General features: G+C 37.0%; 1 protein-coding gene across 1 annotated transcript in view; it reads right to left on the bottom strand.

The window, feature by feature from the left end:
- Ralgapb (Ral GTPase activating protein non-catalytic beta subunit) overlaps positions 1-22,806 on the bottom strand; it is a 153,112-nt gene that overhangs the window by 76,516 nt on the left and 53,790 nt on the right. Inside the window, exons 7-17 of the mRNA XM_012514666.2 lie at positions 18,287-18,465; positions 16,348-16,496; positions 15,830-16,046; positions 13,625-13,660; positions 12,213-12,414; positions 10,019-10,186; positions 9,014-9,128; positions 8,522-8,669; positions 4,631-4,695; positions 2,966-3,095; positions 838-971 (exon numbers count right to left, since the gene is read on the bottom strand). Coding sequence (XP_012370120.1) covers positions 838-971; positions 2,966-3,095; positions 4,631-4,695; positions 8,522-8,669; positions 9,014-9,128; positions 10,019-10,186; positions 12,213-12,414; positions 13,625-13,660; positions 15,830-16,046; positions 16,348-16,496; positions 18,287-18,465 — 1,543 coding nt within the window. The remainder of the gene's footprint in view (positions 1-837; positions 972-2,965; positions 3,096-4,630; positions 4,696-8,521; positions 8,670-9,013; positions 9,129-10,018; positions 10,187-12,212; positions 12,415-13,624; positions 13,661-15,829; positions 16,047-16,347; positions 16,497-18,286; positions 18,466-22,806) is intronic.

The following is a 22,806-nucleotide window of genomic DNA, read 5'->3' as shown; positions in this document are numbered from 1 at the left end:
TCAAGTCCACATCTTGTACAGCAATTAACCACTAAGAAGAATGTATGCAGTTGTTAATTATTGAAACTCTCCTACCAATTTGATTTGAAACTGTCTCATTGTTATTTGTTTATCAATAACATTATGGAAAAAAAAAAACTAACAGAAGGAATGAATGAACAAACCAACGATAATATAAAAATGGTGAATTTTGCATTATATGCATTTCACCTTGACAGGAGGAATAATGGGAAGAAATTCAAAAAAAGTGTGAACAGCCACCTAGCTCTAAGGTTTCACAAAACTGAAATAATAGCTGTGAAATAAATCTGAATGGTCCATTTTCACTTACCTCTGATAATGGAAGGCAGTAGTCAGATGTAATCCCAACTAGCATACTTGAGAACAACCATTCTATATAAAATCAACATTTATCCTATTACATGCAAATAAATAGCAAGTATTGTTTCTTATAATTTTACAGCAAAAATACTCATACTCTTTGAACTTATTTTAATTTTAAAAACTTTTTGGAATTTTTGAAACAGAATCTCTATGTAATCCAGCCTGACCCTGAACTCACAACACACTCCAGAGTGGCCTCCAACACATTATCCACCTGCCTCCACTTTCCAAGTGCTGAGATTACAGAAATGGGCCACCACAGTCAAGTAAATCTATTTCACAGAAGTACAATTCATTTTGTAAAATTTCACTTGGAGACTCAAATTTCATACAATTTGGTACATACTGAGTATGGCCAACACTATAATTCCTACACCAAGGGGCCAACAGACACAGAGTAAACAGCCATAGTGCAAGCCTGTTGGGTTAAAATAAAAGGATTGTCCTCCTCACCTTTGCCAGGCCAGACAGGAGCTCTAGGGCTGCCAGTGATATGCTCATGTCTTGCCGCCACTGGGAGTTGAGTCTTTGAGTGACAAGATGAATGCTGCGAATCAGGAGCCCAGCAGCTGAATCTGTATTAAGAGCTAGGATATAACCCCAATGCCACATCCCACAGGGAGGGAAAACAACTAAGCATTAGTAACAGGAAGCACAGCATTCCACCAGGCATAGACCACAGCAGCCACAGTGAGCACAATGGGCACCCACACAGTGCTATGCTCCCCGCCCACTAGCCTGAGCCCCAGCCAGGCCTGACTGACAGAGCATAAGGCGCCCACTCAGGGCCAGAGCAGCTTCTAGCTCCCAGCCCACATATTCTCACATAGACAACCACAGGACTTGGTAGTTTCAATATCATTCTTGTAATGCTGTACATCTGACAATTTCTAAATTAATAATTCATAGAGAGTTACATTTATTAAAAGAATGATGAAAAAAAGGATACCAAGTATTTTCATGGGATTTTATAAAAGAAAAAATAAAAACAATTTTCACAGCCTTCTCAGATGCTGGAAATTACACTACAGCATCTGTTGAAATTGCTTGTAGAGTCTAAACCATCAAAAATCACATGCAATGCCTCTTCAAACCCACTTTAACATGTAACTCTCTAACATGTTTTAACAGTTCTAAAAATACTAAATAAACAAGCCAGCTTTTATTTGGCTTCCAATTTTATATTTGAATCATTATTACTTAGCTAACAGTACAATAGAAGAGATTAGGACAAATTAAATTGAGTTTATAAAGGAAGCTTTAGGGACATTATACCTGTGGATCCTATCAGAAAGAGGGCAGTGACAACAGAAAAAGGAATGATCATTAAAGAGAGACATTCATGCAACACTAACACAAATCTGGATTTCTTAGTAAAAAATATTTTACAACATTACAAGCAGAGCTCACTAACACCAGTTCAAAATGCTGAAACAAACAATAATCACTTCAAACATTTATTAGAACACATGCAGTAATGCAAACATCTTTAAAAGTATAGAAAGAATGAAAAAATTTCAATCTACAATATGTCAAAGTCTACATACACAATGAGTAAGATAACAATTTAAGTAGCCACTGTATAAATACCATCTTTTATATATGTTAAATATCTATATGGGGGCAGCAAGATAGCTCAGTGGTCTAAAGCACCTGCTTAGGCAAGTTTAGGCTGGCTCAGGGGACTGCAGTTTGATCCCTGACACCACATGCTGCACCAGCCCCATCCTTAGGGCGGGCTGAGCAGGCCAAAAAAAAAAAAAAAAAAAACCTCTATAATTACTTTATCTAGTTGACATCCTCAAGAATATTCACCGCAAACTTAAGCCATAAAAACATGCCTCAGAAATTCATGAATATTACTCATTTAGTCTCAAATGACTAAAAAACTCACAATTAAAGAACTAATCTAGTTAGACAAATGTTCAGGTTCAATGTACTATTTAATATTTGTATACAAAAATAGAAAGTTACTTCAAATTGACTGAATCCATAAAATAGCTGCCCAAGGTAAAGGACATTACTGAATAGATAGAATGCTTTGCTGAGAAGTATTTTATTTGGCAAGGCAGAAAATAAAAATGTTTCCTTACTCTTGCTTAAAATTTGTGACTGAAAAATCTAATGATATATATAGTAGGCTAGATATATAAATTTTCATGGAACATATCCCTCTAGCTCCTGTCAACTGCATATTGCCTCATCTTTTCCCAAGCTGTAATCACTGATTCACTGGATGCCACTTCCAGTGGTGCTTGCTCTGACCACGGCCCATATCCTATCTGACCCATATCTCCAAAACCTGGTAAAGAATCCAGGAATTTCACCTGGCCACTCATTACAATCACCTATAAAATCTAATAAACTACCCCAAAGGTAAATACTAAAAGCTATGCAGCTAAAACTTAAGTATTTGTGTTTTTTTCTTAGTTTTTTATACAAACATCCTATTATACTGAAGTACATAAAATTTTGGGTTTTAATTTTGTTTTAAAGTTTTGAACATTAAAATTTTGTTTTATAAATCTAAGAATAAAAGTAATCCTGTAAACTTTTTATTTTATTTTTTAACATGGCTTACCATAATCCCTTAGGAGAGCTTGAGCAGGTCTTTCACTATCAGGAGTTGTGGGCTCTGTACTTCCACCACTTGCTGAACTAATACCACTATTAGTGCGACTATGACTCTTCAGGTTACTTTCTCCACCACCCTGGTCAAATGAAAATAAATCAAGTAGTCTGGGGCTATGTCATAGTTTACAAATATAAACAGAGACTAATCATTAAAAACTTTATTGGGTACTGGGGAAATAGCTCAGTAGAATAAGCGCTACATGGCAAGCACAGGGTCCTGAGTTCAATTCTTGGTATCACAAAAAAAAAAAAAAAAAGAAAGAAGAAAAACTTTATTGAGGGCTGGTGAGATGGCTCAGTGGTCTAAAGCACCTACTTAGAACAAGCTTAACAAAGCACAGGGACCATGGTTCAATCCCCCAGCACCACATGCCAGCCAGCCCCACCCCCTGGAGGGCTAAGCTGGCCACACACACACACACACACACACACACACACACACACAAATAAATAAAATTTTTTAAAAAACTTTATTGATAAAATAGAATGTACCAACTAAATGGCACATAATGATACACAGATAACAAACCAACAATAGATTAAAATTGCTATGGTGTTTACACAGAGACACAGTCTGCTGAAGGGTATAAAAGGTTTGACAACTACAGGTGTATATAATGGGGTCTTTTTGGCACTGTTTACTAAAGCCCAGCCCAGAATCTTTTTCAGTTTTTTACTAGACCTTACTAGTAATGACTCTGGATCCTTAAAAGAAAACACCCTGTGTGACTCCCAAGCAAAACTTTAGAACAGGAATACAATCTTTAACAGTAACTTCAAAATGTAGTTATATTATAAAATACAGCAAAGTACTATGGTTAGTATAAATTCTGATATGAAAGGAGGTAATAAATCTGCTAACAATTTCCCTCACTTTTGCCATGGAAATATATCTACATGAGTAAATTATTATTAGCTAGCTACTGGACATGAATGTAATTTCCTTGTCAATAATTTGATTACCCATCTTATATCCACTCAACATATCCTATTAATTTCCCCACTCTTCAGCCTCTACTCTGGGAATAAAGATCTTATATCTGTTGATAGAAGTAAAGGGTACTGAACGTCTCTGGGAAGCTTTTTCTACTTAGAAGCATTAGTATTTTCAGAGACCTGTAAACTTTGCTCTAAGGGGCTAGAAAGAGACCACTGATCTTATAGTCATCCTTCGATGACACTGTTGAGAAATAAAGACTGGCCTCAACTGGAATTATTGTAATGCAGAAACTCTCAGGGATCTGATGTACACCTAATAAGGTACTGATAATTAAAAAACATCTCAGAATAGGCATTTTTAAAAAAGAGTCCTTCTGCTGCGTATGGTGGCACATGACTGAAATACTAGCACTCAGGAGGCTGAGGCAGGAAGACTGCCATAAGAGGCCAGCCTGGGCTACAGAGTGAGTTCAAGGCTAGCTTGAACTACACAGCAAGACCCTATCTCAAAAAAAGGAAAAAAAAAATGCTTTTGAATGAATGAGCTGGATTTAAAACGTCTTTAAAAATCACGAGAACAAAAAAAAAAAAAAAATCTCAAGGACAGATAGGAAAATAACTTAGACAAATCATAAATTGATATTCTCTGACAGATCACATGTCATAATCTTACCATCTCCATTTGGCAACCAATGGCTTCTAAAAGTGCAGAATCTTGAACAATATTTAACATTGCCCCTGCAACAGCAAAAATTAAAACATATAAAAGATGTAAGAACACTAAAATGGCTCATATGGTTAAGAATAGAAATAAGAATAAGGCAGGATGGGTGTGATGGCGCATGCCTGTAATCGCAGGACTCAGGAGGCTGAGGCAGGAAAATCATTGTGAGTTTGAAACCAGCCTGGACTACAAAGTAAGCACAAGGTCAGCCTGAACTGCACAGTGAGACCCTGTCTCAAAAAAAAAGAAAGAACAATATGAACATTTCTGAAACTCCTCAAAATTAATAATAAATCCAGGCTGGTCCAAACAGATACTCCAGAATTTCATCAATTCTAATTTGTCTCCTAAAGTTTTAGAACTGTATTTTTCTAAAATAAAGTGGAAAGCCAAACTGTACTTTATAAAATGTACTCACTGCCTGATTTTTTTTTTTTTTTTCCTGGTGGTACCAACAATTGAACTCAGGACTCTGCCCTTGCCAGGCAAACACTTACTCTATTGAGCTATCTTCTCAGGCCCCCTGATGTTTTAATTGGTATGAAAGATCAGATATAAGCATCTCAATTTCAAGGATAATACAAATAAGTTCTGATCTTTTAGAAATAAAATAAAAACCACATCCATACCTTCCCTGCTGTACCCAGGTGAGACAATAAATGCTGACTCCAACCCCAGCCAAATATATCAAAAAAGGAAAGAAAGAATGTCTGTTCTCTGTAGATCAGGGTAATGGATGTGGATTTTATTCTATGTGTAATGAGCAACCAATGACATAACCAAATATATTCTTTAGAACACTGATTCTGGCTCAAGTGGAAAGGATAAAAACTAAAGGAGCAAGAAAGAAAGTAGAGAGACCAGGGAGGAGGCAATGATAACAACGGAATTAAAAGATGAACAGTTTAGAAGGGTTCTAGGAGTAAACAGGTAAGGCTGATCAGGATATATTTTGTAAGTAGTACCAACAGAATTTAGGAGTGGACTTAACTGTGGGGCATTTAAGGAAGAAAAGAATTAAAAATAGATGAGTTGTAGTTCTTGTTTGAATAAGCTGGTACATATGAGGAAGCCATGTACCAAGATGAGCAACTAGATTGTTGAACAATTGATTTAGGGCAAAGATGTGGGAAACAGACAAACTATAAAGTAGAGATATCAACCAGGCAGTTAGCTAGTAACATGCTGAACTGAGACAATATAACTAGGCTGAAGAACACACGTATCTATGATCTTTGAAGCCATGGGACTGATAAGAACAGAGCTTAAAAGTTCCCAAATATATCTACCTGATAGGACAGAAAGAGGGAGTAAAGGAAACAGAGGAAAAACCAGTGAGATAAAATTAAAATCAGGCTAGTATGGTATGATGGAGGCCTCAAGAAAAATGTAAGGAGACAGGGTGAATGAAGCCAAGTGTTATGTCGCATGGCCAGGTGAGAAGATGACAACAACTTTCATTAGTTCTGACAAGTGGGAGATCTTTCACGTGAAACTCTGATGTGAGTTCACTCAGTGGTACTGTTGGGACAAAAATGCTGCCCCAAAAAGAAAACGAGAGACAAGAAAATGAGTAGAAATTCAAAGTGTTTTTATTTTCAGGGTAGAAGAGAATGGGTACAACAAGTAGAGGAGGTAAAGCATTCAGAAAGTTGTATTTCAGCAGAGTAATAAAAGTACATATTTCTATGCCAGTATAAATAATCTAGTGAAGAAGAAAGTGATCAGATAGGAAAGAAAAGTGAGGACCTTGAGAAGGCAATGAGGAATAGACCAAGTGGGGGAACATTTTAACAAGCTTCAGGTACTTAGCCCCTACTTTTCTACCTGGCATACTCTCAATCCCAGGCATCCGCATGGCTCCCTCACCTTCTCAGAGTGATCTGTTAATTAAATTAAAAATTGAACAGCCCTGCCCACTACCCCACGGCACATCCACCCATCCCCATATGCTTTCTCTCATCCATTTTCTCCCCCCGGAGAATAAACTCTTATGTGCTATTTGTCCCTTGCCATCACCAGAAAGATTTTTCTCTATTTTGTTCCTTTCTATACTCCAGAGTCACGGATGGTACCTAGCACTCAATATAACACAATTCAAATCCTGACTGAGTCAAAGAAGCTACCAGGTGTGTGTCTGGGGGTATCTCCTGCACTTTTTTTTTTTTAATGAAATATGTAGCAAGAGCAACAGCTAAGCAGAAGACAGATACAGGCTGAACATGTGAAGTTGAGAAATAGAAAAGTAATTCCATGAGGGTATTTAGTGCAAGTACTAGTCCGAGCTGTCAGTTGAGATTTTATAGTCACAAGTCTGAAAGGGTAGCCAGCCCTGTAATATGACTTATCCACACTCAGATCTGAACATGGAATAAACAGAGAGCTAAGTTAAGCAGAGTTGGTGTTCAGAAACATGGAATTTAACCATGAGGCTTTTTGTTTTGGTACCAGAAATCAAACTCAGGACCTTCCACTTGCCAGGCAGATGCCTGTGCCACTGAGCTATACCCAAACCCAGGAACATGGAATTTAAGCTGGATAAAGATCAAAGAGGAGAAGTGAGAGATAATGAAATTAAATATGGTAAATGGACTAGAGGTAGAGTGGGAGTTAGTAAACTTTTTTTAAGTAAATCTTTTAGACTTTGCATGATCTGATCTCTGTCACAACTAGTCAACTTTCCTGTTGGAGAACAAAAGCAACCACAGATAACAGATCAATATGACTGTGCTCCAATAGAATTACTACCAAAAAAAGCAAATCATGTAATCAACACTACCTTCTGCTGTTATGAGATTTCTTGCAAACTTTCTCATGGTAGGAATCATGCCACTCATTTCTCTAGTGTATCTTAAGTACCTGCACCTAAGCTCACACCCTTGGTTTTGATGAAAAGTCAGAGGTACAATAAAAGATGGGTGCAGCAATCAAGTGGTGAAGTGATGAAGACCTGAAATCTGAAACTGGCCATAATGATGCAGACAGATTTAAGACAGAGAATCAGTGTAAGAAGGCAAGATGAAACAACAAGAAAAGAAGAACCACAAAATAATTACTCCACTATTTCTTCTTGGCAGGGCACTCACCTGGCTTCCATAATTACACCACATCCATATAATTAATGGGTAGGAGGGAAAAGAAAAAGAAGGAAAGATCAAAGAGTGACTAGCCAGGCACAGTGGTGCATGCCTATAATCCCAACACACAGGAGACTGAGGCAGGAGGACTGCTTTGAGTTTGAGTTCAATCTAAACTATGTAGGGGCCGGGGAGATGGCTCAGTAGGATAAGCACTTGACTGGCAAACGCAAGGATCTGAGTTCAATCCCCGGTTCCGCAAAAAAAAAAAAAAAACTATGTAAGAACCTGTCTGAAAGGTGGGGGACAGGAGGAGAGAGGGGAGGAGGGAAGGAGGGAGGGAAGAGAGGAGAGAATAGTGAAGAAGGGGAAAAGAAGGGAGAGAAAAGAGGAAGAGGGAAGGAAAAAGGAAGCAAGAGACATAGGGAAAAAGAAAAACAGAAGCACAAATAGAGACCAAGAATACAGAAATAGTTTCTTTCCCTCATCTCAGCCCTTTACATTTTTTTAACATTAAAAGCAAATAGTGGCTGGGGAGATGGCTCAGTAGAATAAGTGCTTGCCTAGTAAGCACAAGGGCCTGAGTTCAATCCCCGGTTCCGCAAAAAAAAAAAAAAAAAAAAAAAGCAAATAAATTTTGTCTCTGCTCCTGAATAGTAAAGCTGTGTTAGACTTAAATTTCTATCACTGACCTCTGCCTCCTCAGCATGCCAAGGGCCAACAGTATCTGAGTTTTCATTTACAAAAGGTTGTGACCACAAACCTAGTATCATTTGGGTGTTGTTGGGATCCGTTTCTGTTTGCAAGGCACCTATTAGTATATTCACAAGTCTCAACTTCAGGGACAAAAAAGTTATTGGTTTATCATAAGAAGAGCTGTCATCATTACTAAACTTTCCTTCCAGGACCACCTAGGGAAAAAACACATATTTCACATCAGCTGTTATGGTGCATGATACCCATGGGGGAACAGACAAAAAGCAGATCATCTACTAAGCAAGGCTCTCAGTCTAACACTAGCCACTGATGAGTCTGTTACTAGTTCACTCAACATGTGTTTAGATGTTACTACCCTACAACCATGAGAAATAGTAGTCCAAGGCATGCTGATAGTATATCAGAAGAAATACCTGAAACAAGGAACTTCATTAATTCACCTGAAATGAGGGTTTTTAAATTAAAAACCTACTGTTTGGCTTAAATTAGCACACAAGAACAAAGTATAGAATATAAAGACACCTTAATAGAATATTACCTCAGATTTGACTGTGCCAAAATGATGAGGGAGGGGCAACAAAGAAAGTAGGATATTAATGGAGGATCTTCTTAATTCTGTTGGATTTACATAGCTTTTGAATTTTGAGAGTTCTCTGCCAAAAAATAAAAGATTATTAGTATTTTTTAACTAAAGTACTTTTTCTTTTTTTTTTTTTTTTTTTTGGGAACTGGGGATTGAACTCAGGCTCTTGTGCTTGCCAGGGAAGCGCTTATTCCACTGAGCCATCACCCCAGCCCCTAAAGTACATTTTTAACTACTGCCAAACATATACATCAATTTTTCACAACGTAAACATTTTATATGTATGTGTGTATGAACATCTATGTTAAACTGTTACTAAACTGTATCAAAATTTAGTGGGATTTCTGTGTTGTGACTTAAAATGCAAGGCCTAACACAGTTCTGGTGACACACCCTTGTAATACCAACTCTGGGGACCTTGAGGTAGGAGGATCACAAGTTCCTCTACCCTGGACTATAATAAGACCCTGTCTCAAAAGTAAATAAATAAATAAAAGTAAGATGCAAGGCTTGGAGGTAGCGCAGTGGTAAAATGCTTGCCAAACACAGGCAAGCTCTTGTTTCAATCCCCTACACTACAAAAAAAAAAAAGCATACTTTCCACAAGTAGGATTTCATGGCTAGGTTTGTTCTGACCTCTCTAGAAAAACCAGAAAAGCCCACGGACACATCAGTACCAAAGGCATCCAGAGTTGAAACTTTTTTTTTTTTTTTTTTTTTTTTTGCTGAACCAGGGATTGAACTCAGGCTCTTACGCTTGCCAGGGAAGCACTTATTCCACTGAGCCATCTCCCCAGGCCCAAAATGGTTTTGGATATTCTGTATACTCAGTAAATATTGTCTAAGTCTGCTTGGACCATGAAGACAACTGGACAAGATACATTAGGAAACAGAAGGAAGCACCAAAACAGACCAGGCCAAACCAGACAACGGATACATTAGTACAGAATGACAACTTACCTGTCAGGCAAAATGGTTTCAAGAGCTGAAATAAAGTAAGGAACCACAACATCAATCCCTTTCAAGTCACAGCAGAACAAAGGAGGGGAGTTTAGAATAACGCTGGCCAAGACAGGATGGCACACATAATCATTTATCTGCAAACCTTGAATTAAAAGCATGTAAAATCTAGGAAAGCAAGAAAAAAAAATTAAATAAAATGCTAATCAAAAGTTTTCATAATTATTAATATTTTCTACACAGTCATCTCAAAGTCTTTTTCACTCTTCACTATCCTTATCCTTTAAAAGATATTACTGGAATTCAAACAGTTCAGAGTCATATACAGTAAGAAACAAATCATTTTTCCTAATTAAGAAAAAGATTCTTGTCTATCATACCTTCTTAAAGTTTAATCTTTGTAACTCGAAGTTATAGGTCCCTGCACATGAGGCAACAATCACAAAATAAAACAAATAACTGCAGTACTTATCAATAAGCTGGCAGAGTTACTGAAACAAATTCCATGACAGTAAAACTGTGCAGTATTTTATAATTCAACAAGATCAAAATCAAATCCTTCATTTGCCCTCTCACAAATCTGTTCTTTTAGTCTGCCATACTACCACCACCCAGTATTATGGCCCAAAGAGAAAGCTCATAGCCACAGCCTACTTTATTGCTGTTGATATCACTTGGAATATTGCTACAGGATACAGTCTACTTCCTAAAACATGAGTCCCCTCCATAGAGGGAGTCATCCTCACAGTGAAAGCTGACTAGACCAGAGAGATGTAATTTATCAGATGCTCTTCACCAAGAATCTGAAACTAGGTTACAGAGATGCTAACTGACTACTGTAGCCACCTAGGCCAAGGTTATAAAAATTAGGAAATTAAAAGCACATTACATTAAGAAAGTAATCTATAGAGAGAAAAATGAAATACTTCTGGAAGACAAAAACAGAGAAACAGCAAAGAGGCAAGTCGTTTTGGTACTTGAACATTTCCAATCCTTGGATCCTACTCATTGTAAGGTCTTGCTGCACTTCCTGATCTTAGACTTCGTTAAGTTTCACCAGCTTCTTGTAACTTCTTCCTTTTGCCTTTAATGTGATTGTAAGAGTTTTTCTTAAAGCCAAGAGCACATGATTAAGATATCCTTGAATAGTTCCTTGAATATGTTTTTTCACTACATATACTTCTAAATTTCCTTTCACTTAAATCAATTTAATCTCTTCTGAGAATCTAGCACATACACCTGTATCTATTATGATGGTCTGGTTGATATTAACCTCACTTTAGTAGCTTTGTGAATGATGAGCTAAGAAGAGCAAAGTAGAATTAAAAAAGAAAAAAGGAGGCCAATAGAAGTTCATTTAGGAGAAAAGTAAGAAAGTCTGAGGTCTATGAGAAAGTCTAAGAGAAATCAGAAAGAGGGTTAAGTAGAAGACAAAAGCTGATCAACTAAAGATAGAGAGGATGAAATTTCAAATGACTCCTAGCTTCTGGCTGAGCAGCTGAATAGATGGCAGAGCCATTCAAAGATGCTTATCCAGATTTGGATTAAACAATCCCACCCTGTCTTTCTAAAATACTACCCATTCTTTATAAACCAAACACAATTATCTATCCTTACATAACTCTTTCCCAAACACTCTTGAATAAGTGTGTACTGTTTCTTCCTCTGAATTCCTATAGACCTTTTACCTGTGCCTCTCTCCTGGAAACTTATTCTTGCTGTTACTTGTTTACATGAGTTTGGTGATTTCAGAAAATTAACTCCAACAGGGCAGGATTTATAGCTGAACTGTCCATAGTATCTAATACTGTGCTAAAAATGTATTAATAGTAACTGTGATCCTTCTAAATCTCTCCATAATTAATAAAATTCAAGTAGAATAGAATAAAACTCAAAGTCTTAAAGGTCTTTACCAAATTTGATGAGGCAAATAAAATGGAAAAAATCAAACAAATTTCAAGGGCTGGGGAGACAGTTCAGTAGAATAAGTGCTTGCCTGGCAAGCGCAGGGTCCTGAGTTCAATCCCCAGTAGCACAAAGAAAGAAAGAAGAAAAAAAAAAAAAAAATTCAAGCATGCATAGACATTTATAGGTATCTCAAACCAGCATTTACTTATCAATTCAGCCTACCAAGCCATGCTACAATAGTGTTTTACTATCAAAACTATACATGGAAAATAAAAAATTCTAAGACCTGGATAAATAAGCTGGCAGTATCTCTTCTCCAGTCTTCTTGCTACAAAAAATCCTACACAGTGTCCCACAAGCCTCAGCTCTTCCTGCTTCATAGTTATCAGGAAATTCACTTGCATCAAACATAGGGTTGGAAACCATGGTGTCTGTGGACATTTGTGACCCTTTCCGTCGAAACTCCATGCTAGCTTGAGTTGTAATGGCTGGGGAGAGAAAAGGAGGGTTTTATTACATTTATCAATATGCCACACAGGCTCATGGGACCCTGGACACAAAGATCAAATATTGGTATCATTATAAATAGCTACTTGAATAGAATCCAATAATGCTTTTCATTAGCAACCATCTTTTTTTTTTTAAAGGGCTCTCTGAAATCTTCTTTGAAAATGGGTAACAATTTGCAGTGGCATTATCAGTTTAATAGGTTCTACATGAAGTATTTTCAACTGAATTTTTGATCAGATTATTATTTCTATATATATCTGTATTCAACATACAGATATATAATGTACAATTTGGCTTTTATTTTTGGGTTTTTTTTTTTCTCGCCCTATAGAATGATGTTTAAACATTCATTACGAAAAATTGTTACTAAAATTTATATATTAACCCAGATGGACACTGTCATTAAATGGGCATCCCCATGCCAGTTTGTATACTTTAGGGAGAGGGCAAGGTCAGGATGAGAAATGGGCAGGGAGAAAGAGAGCATTCCCAGCACCCACCCAACTCCAAAACACACACCAAAGAATTGCCCAACCAAGCAAATGAGAATGAATTTTAACAACTACAGACGGCAGCTAACTTGAGGTTGATAAGTCAGAAAATTAGTTTGGTAAGAAAGATTATCATGGTCATCCATTGTCACTGAAACAGAAGCCCTTCGAAAGTTGCTTTATTTTTAACAAAAGATTTCATAGTGTATCAGAAAATCACTTGGAAATCTTTTATCACTCTATATAAAATGATTAATTGTTTTGTAATAAAAGGTTTAATAGAATGCAGTCAAGAATCTTTATGCAACTTCCCATGAGCCATTTTTAGTCCTGAATATACTATCCAGCAATAATACATTTGAAAAACACTACATGCAGAATGCATACAAATCAAACACTAAATCTGTATAAAAATAAGCTTAAAGCTTAAAAAAAAAAAAAAAAAAAAGCCAAAACACAGTTAGTGCAAAGTCCTGGAATTCATGACATGACCAGACTAGTATACAAGAAATAATGGGACTGATTCAGGCAGATCAATTTGCTTTTGCCAACAATCTTCCCCATTCAAAACACAGAAAAGTATTTTTCTTCCCAAGTGCAAAAACTACAAGAGACAATGACAATCAGAATTTTTAATGAATTATGAAAAAATAAAAACATGACTGCAATTAAAGAGAAGCTTCTGGTTCCTACTTACAAGATTTATAAGAAAGAAGAATTTGGATAAAAGATGCTGCAAGATAATAGAAATAAATGGAAACAAATCAAAGGACAGCAGTAATTATAAAATACTTTAAAGATGGTGAAATTTTACAACAAATTAAGAAGCTTTTTAGCTTTTTAAAGGTTAAATTTAAAGTTTTACGATACCACAAGCTAGTTCAAAAACATAGGAAACTGCATTCAGGTCCAAAATTGATTTCTGTATCATGCAAAACAATGAACAAAGAAAGTTACACAGCTAGAGAATTGAGAACTGTCTATAATGTGCATTAAAAATTTTAGTTCATTAACCCTTCCCAGCTCAATATTATTTTCACAAAGCACAGTGTACTATCACATAAACTGAAAGCTAACTATTTCAAGGGACCTTTAAGTTAAAGGTGAACTGTGGGACAGAATTCCTTGATGACAGCCAGTACTAAGAAAACAGTATACCCAGCAACCCCGCAAATCCTGACCTCAACAGTGGGATGCCACAGTACTCTATAACCCCTTCTACTTTGTAGAGACTTCTTATCTCCTGGGTAATGTAGCAGCCTTTATCATCTCCAAAACAGTGAGGAGGAGAAGTGCTGCTATCCTTATCACACCAAGGAAAATGATCAGTTAAAAGATGTTGCTCATATATGATTTAAACTTTGTTTTCTATCTTCTGATGTAAGGAGGGTGAGAAAAGCTGTTACAAATTGCCTAGAGATACCTAGAGATAGAAAGCTCTTTAACCTCCCTTTCAGCAAGCCCACCAACAAAGCAGCAGGCTAGCCAAGCTATTCAGGGATTCCAGTGTCAACTGCTCTATACTCCAAAGCTACGTTGTAAGAATTATTCCTTTAAAAAAATAAAAACTACTAACACATTCTAGAAAATAAACATGGTTCAGAAAACTCAAAATATAAAGTACATAAACAAAAAATACAACTCAAAAGTGGTTTTTAAAACTTTTCATTTAGACATTGCAAACACATTTAACCATAAATACTACTTTCAAATTCGTGAATAAAATTATAACACGGAAATGGTAGAAAATAAAGTATATAAATTTCAACAAAATAGAGTAAACAAAGGAATCCCTAAACTCACTCACACAATCTTAAATTATATGTCTGAAAATCCTTACATTTGTAACTTTTCTAAATTACTTAATGATTTATAAGAACCTCCAAAATATGTATATAATAATCACAGACACAGATTTTCATCTTGACATTATACATAATAGCTATGAAGGCACTTCTGAGAGAAAATCCACATCCTATGGCCATTACATTAGTTTACCCCTGGAACTAATATTCTTCCTAGAACTACAAAAAACTAATGAAATCAGACAATTTTTTTTTATCTCCATCTACTTCCAAATGCAGCAGAAAAGTGCTTTCTTACCAAACAACCAATACATTCATGAATGCATAATCATAGTGCCTGGCACATAACAATGGCAACTCAAAAAACGCCAGTCATTATTATTCAACTGTACAAAACATACCATAAATATTCAATTATTCTGTACTATTCCTTTATCCAAGCTATATCCTATGTCACTATCTCTAAGTATAATGGTCAGATGAAAAAATACAAGATATTATGTAAACAGTTTCATTTCTACAATAAAATCTAAATGAAGATATCAGAATTGAGTTATTAATTCTCTACCAGTCTTATTAAGTTACAAAATAAATGATATTTTCCAAATGTTTCCTCAAAAGAAAGTCCTCTATCCTAAACCCAGAGAGGTTGAGTGTCTACTGTGAAGCAGACAACTGTTCATTTACACGTGTACCAATGATTGACTAGCTGTCAAAAATAAAAAAAAATGCCTCTCTGGTTCATTTCCAGTCAGAATCTTTAATTCATCATTTAATATAATTACCCTGGCTGACATGAAGGGAACTTCCAGATCACCTACTGAAAGGAATTTGATTGAACAAAAGTGGTCAACCTGAAGTACATCTAATAAAATCAGACAAAAGGCCAAACCTTCTAGAATATACATTAAAGGGATAGGTAGAAAACTTCGAAAGGGTTCTTTTTTACTTCAGCTGGAAGGGGTTAAGCAGGAGATACTGCTTGGTCAGAAACAAAGCTTTTAAAGATACATATTAATCTTGCAGGTAGGAAAAATTTAAAAGGGAAAAAAAAGAAAAGGAAAAAAATGATAAAATATTTCTTGGGCAATATTTACCAGTCATGCTGCTGTCTCTGTTTATCCCATTATGAAGTTTACAGTGAACAAATGCTGCATCAAATAACCATGATCCAAAGAGATTCAAGATGCTGTTAACCTTTGGTCTCCGAGGGGCAGGAAGTGGCCGTGGTTCTGAACTAGTCTGATTTGGACTCGACAGAGGAGAGGTTGAGGAGCTCTGATGCTGGACTTTTGAGGCATGAACAGTACTAACCTATTAAGAGAGCACAACAGTACAACCATACCTTTGAAAGGCTTGAGAAAACAGAAGGACTGCTTTTCTAAAAAGAATAGCAAATTAAAGAGCCAACTTTATACAGTCTAAATATGGTAATGAAAGTTCTAGGGTAGGCATGGTGGTACATGAGAGTAATCCCAGCACTCAGAAAGCTGAGGCAGGAAGACTGCTCCTAGCTGGAGGCCAGGCTCAAGCTGCAAAGTGAGTTAAAGGCCAGCCGAACTGCACAGTGAAGCCCTGTCTCAAAAAGACACACAAAAAAAGAAAAAGTTCTTACTGTGCTTGTCTTCATGGTGGCCTTATTCATAGTAACAGCCCGGTGCCTCCGGTTATGTGGTGGGGTAGTACTGACTGCAGTACTTTGAGGCATACTTAATCTATTCACAGGTGTTGGGGGAGCACTGTCTGACCTGGGTCTAGAAATACCTTAAGAAAAAAAAGAAATTAAGTTATTCTTCACAGTCAAGTATGTGATTAGGGTAGGGGAGTAGGTGATGGTAGAACACTTGTATCGACTGTGCAATGCCTTAGATTTTAATTCCCAACATAGCCAAAAACAAAAAACAAACACAAAGAAAAATAATATTTGACCAGAAAATCTTCCACAAGCAATATTTTTGAAGGACTAGGACATACTATAGCAGACCACTATTTATCTTTCAATATCCATATATTATTTTTATCTGTAGTTCCCAACATAGCCAAAAACAAAAAACAAACACAAGAAAAATATTATCTGACCAGAAAATCTTCCATAAGCAATATTTTTGAAAGACTGGGATATACTATAACAGACTACTATTTATCTCCCAATATCCATATATTATTTTTATCTGTGTGACAGAACACAAATTTTAGCTGGACACAGTTACCCACAATAAATAACATTTTTGGGCTGGTAAGATGGCTCAGTGGTCTAAAGCACCTACTTAGAACAAGCTTAGCAAAGCACAGGGACCGCTGTTCGATCCCCCAGCACCACATGCCAGCCAGCCCCGCCCCCTGGTGGGCTGAGCTGGCCACACACACACACACACACACACACACACACACACACACGTAAATAAATAAAATTTTAAAAAATAAAAATAAAAATAAATAACATTTTCATGCCTCTCTTCCAACTAGATGTGGCCATTTTATAACCACAGAAAAGTAGGTGATGACTGGGCAGATTTTCTAAGAAATCTCCTTAAAAGGACCGTGAGATACACATTCTCATTTCTTTCCAACTCCCAGACAAAACAGTGAGAACTCACTCAGCCATCACAGCCCAGCAAACAGTGGAAAAAGGATGAAGAGTCGCCAAACAGAAGGGTTTCTTATCCCTCAGGGAACAGAACTACAATAGCCCTGTGTTATCTGGACCTGACTTCATATATGTGTGAAAATAAACTCTTATTTAACCCATGGGGGCTTTTAGTTGTTATATGACACCAAATGTAATCAGAACTATCAAGCTTGTTACATAATATATAAATAACTATAAATGTTTTAGAAACATCCATGTAGGGCACAGAGGCACACACCTGTAATTTCTGTTAATCATGAGAACAAGGCAGAAAGATTATAAATTCAAGGCCAGCCTAGTGCTTAAAATAAATCTGTAAAAGGTTTGGGAATGCAGCTCAGTGTTCCCTGGGTTTAATCCTTAGAACCTGAGGTATGTATATCATTAAAATTTACTTTCTAATGACACACATGAAAATAGTTTCTAGTGCATTATAATCTGCATTTTCTTGGATAATAAGGATGAGCACTTTTTGCAAATTATTTTTACCCTTTGTCCTTGTATCTAGTATTCTTTTTCATAGCATATTGTTTGATCTATTTATACAAAGACAAAATAATTCTCTATTATATTTGTTGCAAACAATCTTTCCCAGTGTGTTGTCATCAAATCTATTTATCTTTTCCTTTGAAGTTTCATAATTTCTCCTAAAATTAGACTTAAGGGCTGGTGATGGCTCAGTAGTCTAAAGCACCTACTTAGAACAAGCTTAGCAAAGCACAGGGACCGCAGTTCAATCCCCAGTACCACATGCCAGCCAGCCCTGCCCCCTGGTGGGCTGAGCTGGCCACACACACACACACACACACACACACAAATAAATAAATAAATACAAAAAAAAATAAATTTTTAAAAACTGAAATTAGACTTAAAAGTTATTTAAATGCAGGCTCTTGAAATACCCAGTAGTATACACAAAATTCACCTAAAAATGCATCCACTAGACAGCTGATTCCACGCATGGCACGAAAAAATATTTGAGGCAGATGTTTAAGGCAGGGATACTGATTCAATTCTTGAGGCATTCCGCTCACATTTAAGAACTGTTCCTGAAATTTGGGAGTAGAGCTTATAATGGCTGGATTACTCAAATCCACGGGATTACTGTCAAGAAAAAGAGAAAAAATAATTGCATAATTAGAAATTCAACTGCAAAAAAAAAAAAGCATGTAAACTAATTTAAGAACAGGTCTATGTGTGCCTATTTCTTTGATTCAGGGAGGCAACTAATCTATATTTCATTGATAAGGGCTCAGACATGAAAGCTTCTTTATAGAAGAGGTGTAGCTCTTTTACATGAACTTACTCTACCCATAAATGAATGAAAGACAAGAAGATTTTAGTTTTTTAAGAGTACACATCTATATTTTTAACATGTTTGGAATTAAACAATGGAATGAAAAAGCTATAAATAAGTCAAAAAAAAAACCTCAAAGAAAAACATTTATATTAATATTTCCAATTTTAAAAAATGTGAAAATCAAGATTAGTATTACAGCTGGGAAGATAGCACAGTGGCATAAGCGCCTGTCTGGCAAGCACAAGGACCAGGTTTGTTCCCTAGTACCACATAAGGTACCAGCCACTGAAACCAGGCATGGAGGCGCAGGCCTGTAATCCCAGCACTGGGCAGGCTCAAATAGAAGGATCACTATGAGTCAGAGCTGCATAGTGAGACACTGTACCAGACAGGAACCAGGCATGGTGGTGCATACCTACAATACCAACACTTGGGAGGTTGAAAAAGGATGATCTTTGTGAGTTCAAAACCAACCTGGGAGCTACAAAAAAGTGAGCATAAGGCCAGACTAAACTGCATAGCGAGACCCTGTCTCAAAAAAAAGGTGTTACAGTTTTACATAGTGTCCACATATATGTACTGTAAGCATACATTTCAAACCAATGTCCTGGGATTAGTTTTATATTGTAGGTATAAGTATTTGCATTAAAAAGCTTTCCATTTGAAATGGTTGCCTAGCTGTTGATTAAATTAGGCTCTCCAACTCAAACTATAATTTGTAACTTATAACTGGTAGAATTTCCACTAGATATAAGGCAAAAGAACCAGGCTAAGAAGTAGAACTCAGTAGTTAACACATCCTCCACCTTTGAAACCTCTTTTTCTGCCACCAGAAGACTTAATTTGAAGTAACTTGTGGAAAAAGGCAACATGTATGCTTGTACAGAATACAGGCTTCAAGAGATAACACACTATATCACAGAGAACTATAATCGATCGCTGAGGACTCAGGAGATAAAGTCTCAGGCAGTACTGCCTGCTGGGAGTTGTAGTTCAACTGCATAAAAATTATACGTTAAAAAAAGGTGGTCGGGCCGGGGAAATAGCTTGTCATTCTAAGCACCTGCCTGGCAAGCACAAGGACCTGGGTTCAATCCCTAGTACCACATGCCATGTGGGTCCTGCATCATGCTGGCCACTGAAACTGGATGTGGTGGTACATGCCTGTTATCCCAGTACTAGGCAGGCTGAGACAGGAGGATTGGTATGAGTCTGAGACCCTGTACCAAATAAATAAATCTTTAAAAAATAAAAAATGCAAGAAAATTTAAAAAGAATGTTAAAAAAAGAGGAAAGAATAATAATTTTTAAAAGGTGGTAATGGACTACATCTCAGTCCAATAGAGCTCTGTTAAATTCATGTCTTTCAGTTATTGAAACTAGGAAGGAAAAGTTATATAGCTCTTCCAAAAATGATTTCATAAACATTCAAACACTCAGAGAACATATCAATAAGTAAATAAATTAAACATATAAATCTGAAATGACAATGCCTAACAAAGTTTATGAAATAGATAACAGAAACTCCATTTCTGTAACTCCAGATCTCTTGTGTACCTGACACATTTAGGGACCTTATGTTTTGTTTTGTTTTGTTTTGTTTTGTTTTTTTGAGACAGGATCTTAGTACATAGTTTAGCTTGGCCAGGAACTCACTATGTAGCCTAGGCTGGCCTTAAACTTACGATCCTCCTGCCTCAAACTCCTCAGGGCTGGGATCACAGGCATATGCCACCACTGCCAATACATCTAGGAACCTCTTACAGGTCCAGACTGCACCTAAATTTACCGAAATAGAATCTCTAGGTGGGGTCTAAAGGACAGAAGCTCATAAATAAACAAGTCTAAGGTCAAGTATTTGAGAATACTAGGAAAATCAATGGGAAGCCAGGTAGCGTGGCACACTCCTGTAATCCCAGCATTCAGGAGGCTGAAAAGCAGGAGGATCACTGTGAGTTCAGGGCTAGTCTGGGTGATGCAGCAAATTTGAGGCCAACATAAACTGTACACTGAGATTCTGTCTCAAAAAAACAAACAAATAAAATCAATGGGAAACATGTTATGTTTTGCTTTTCTTGGAAAATGATAAAGCATTATCATACTAGACAAAATTCTGATGCCTATCTAAACATTATAATCATCCCTCTTCCCAGAAAATCTGTCAATGGCCGAAGTTGCTTCTCAGTAATCCTCACAGACCAGCTTCCCTCCCACTGACCATTCATTTAAGCAAGGAGGTAAAAGCTGCCCAAAAGGAGTCTATCAAGGTATTTGTGAGACCTACAAACAGTGTAGCCTAATTAACAAAAATAATTTGATCCAATTCAACTATTGACATCTGAACAAAGAGAACTAGTAAACTGAAAGGGTCAGAGTTGAGGTAAGAGAGCAGCATAGTTGTTTAAACCACCAGTTACTATGGAGTTTCAGGTACCCTTTAAAAGTAGTAGGAAATGGGCCAGTGATGTAGCTCAGCAACCTAAGCATCTGCCTGGCAAGCACACAGTAGTAGTAGTAGTAGTAGTAGTAGTAGTAGTAATAATAAAAATAAATTAATATTATAAAATAAAAACTATTTTTAAAAAACTAGTAGGAAAAAGGGAGCCAGAAGGAAGCCTGACAAAGGAAAAGAACAGTACATAATACACAAGAGAAACAAAAACTTGTGAGAGAAATGATCTGCCTTGATCCCTCCCTTACATAAGGATTGGCTGCATACTACTTAAAGCCCAGGAAGATGTCTGTTAACATACACTAACTTCTATTTACTAGCACAGGCTTAAGTAGTAGTTTCCTATTCTTTACAACAAAAAGCACAAAAGTTAGCTAAAGAAAGACAAAGCCTGAGAGATCAATTAAGATTGAAAAGTAAAGCCATCCGGGGAGATGGCTCAGTAGAGTAAGTGCTTGCCTGGCAAGCACAAGGTCTGAGTTCATTCCCCAGTTCCGCAAAAAAGTAAAGAAAAGACAGACAGACAGACAGACAGACAGACAGACAGACAGACAGATAAAGATTACCCAAGCACCAACTCTAAAAAAATTCCTGAACTAGAGTTTTACCAGCCACTTTTTTCAAATACTTGTAGATCATATAGCTTTCACACAGTAGAACATAGAACATGAAACTTTGTTACTATTTTAAGGTTACCAAAATATAGAGTGGTAAATATAGTGGTAAACTACAGACAATTCATGCAGGGTGTGGTGGTGCACACCTGTAACCTCAACATTTAGGAGGCTGAGGCAGAAGGACTGCCATGAGTTCAAGACCAACCTGGGCTCTGTAGTGGGGTGAAGGCCAGCTTGAACTACACAATTAGAACCTGTCTCTAAAAACAAACAAGACAAACAAAAGATAAGTAAGATTCTTCAAAAGTGGGTGGAAGACAATTCAGTGGTGGAGTTCACATGAAAAGCCCTGGGTTCAATCTCCATTGTCACTGCCTGTATCTAGGCTGGATCTAGGGAATGTGATGCTGAGATTAGGGATGTGGTGTTGGGATTGAGTGTGCAATGCTGGGCTTAAGGCTGCCTCATACTGGATGAGGCTTTATTATTTATATTAAGTCTTTATTTAGGCTTAATATAATTCTCATCTTCAGCAGAGTCAAACTAGTTGTTCACCACTTCTTTTTTTCCCAATTGTTCTCCTCTAATTAAGCATGGCAGGTGTTCTGACCAATGGAATGCTTAAGTCACATCACTAGAAGGCTTGGCCCATAAATTCCTCCCACACAATTTTCTTGCTCTCTTTCCCAACCACTAGATGGATACAGGAGCTCTTGCTTATAATGCTGAGGCCCTAAATGGAGGCACGTGTTAAAGATAGCACAGCCTCCACCAGCCCAAGTCCCTGAACAATGCTGAAAGCAAAGACACCCCTAACCCAACTTCAGGGCTTTTGGGTTCATTTACTGAAGGCAGAACATTTTTTTTTCTTTTTTCTTTTCTTTTCTTTTTTTTTTGTACTTAGTATAGGGTTTACAGGGTCTTACTATACAGACTGGACTCAGTGATTCTGTTTTCAACCTCCCAAGTGCTGGGATTATAGGCGCAGGTCACCACACCCAGCCTCAATAGCCATTTTAGTGCACCCCAGGGGTACTAAAATGCCAGGATCAAACCTTGGCCCCTGCATCTGACTA

The sequence above is a fragment of the Octodon degus genome, unplaced genomic scaffold (assembly GCF_000260255.1).
Source record: "Octodon degus isolate 3935 unplaced genomic scaffold, OctDeg1.0 scaffold00037, whole genome shotgun sequence".
NCBI classification, from domain to species: Eukaryota; Metazoa; Chordata; class Mammalia; order Rodentia; family Octodontidae; genus Octodon; species Octodon degus.
The sequence above is the reverse complement of the archived record's forward strand: the minus strand, read 5'-3'. Positions and strand labels throughout refer to the sequence as shown.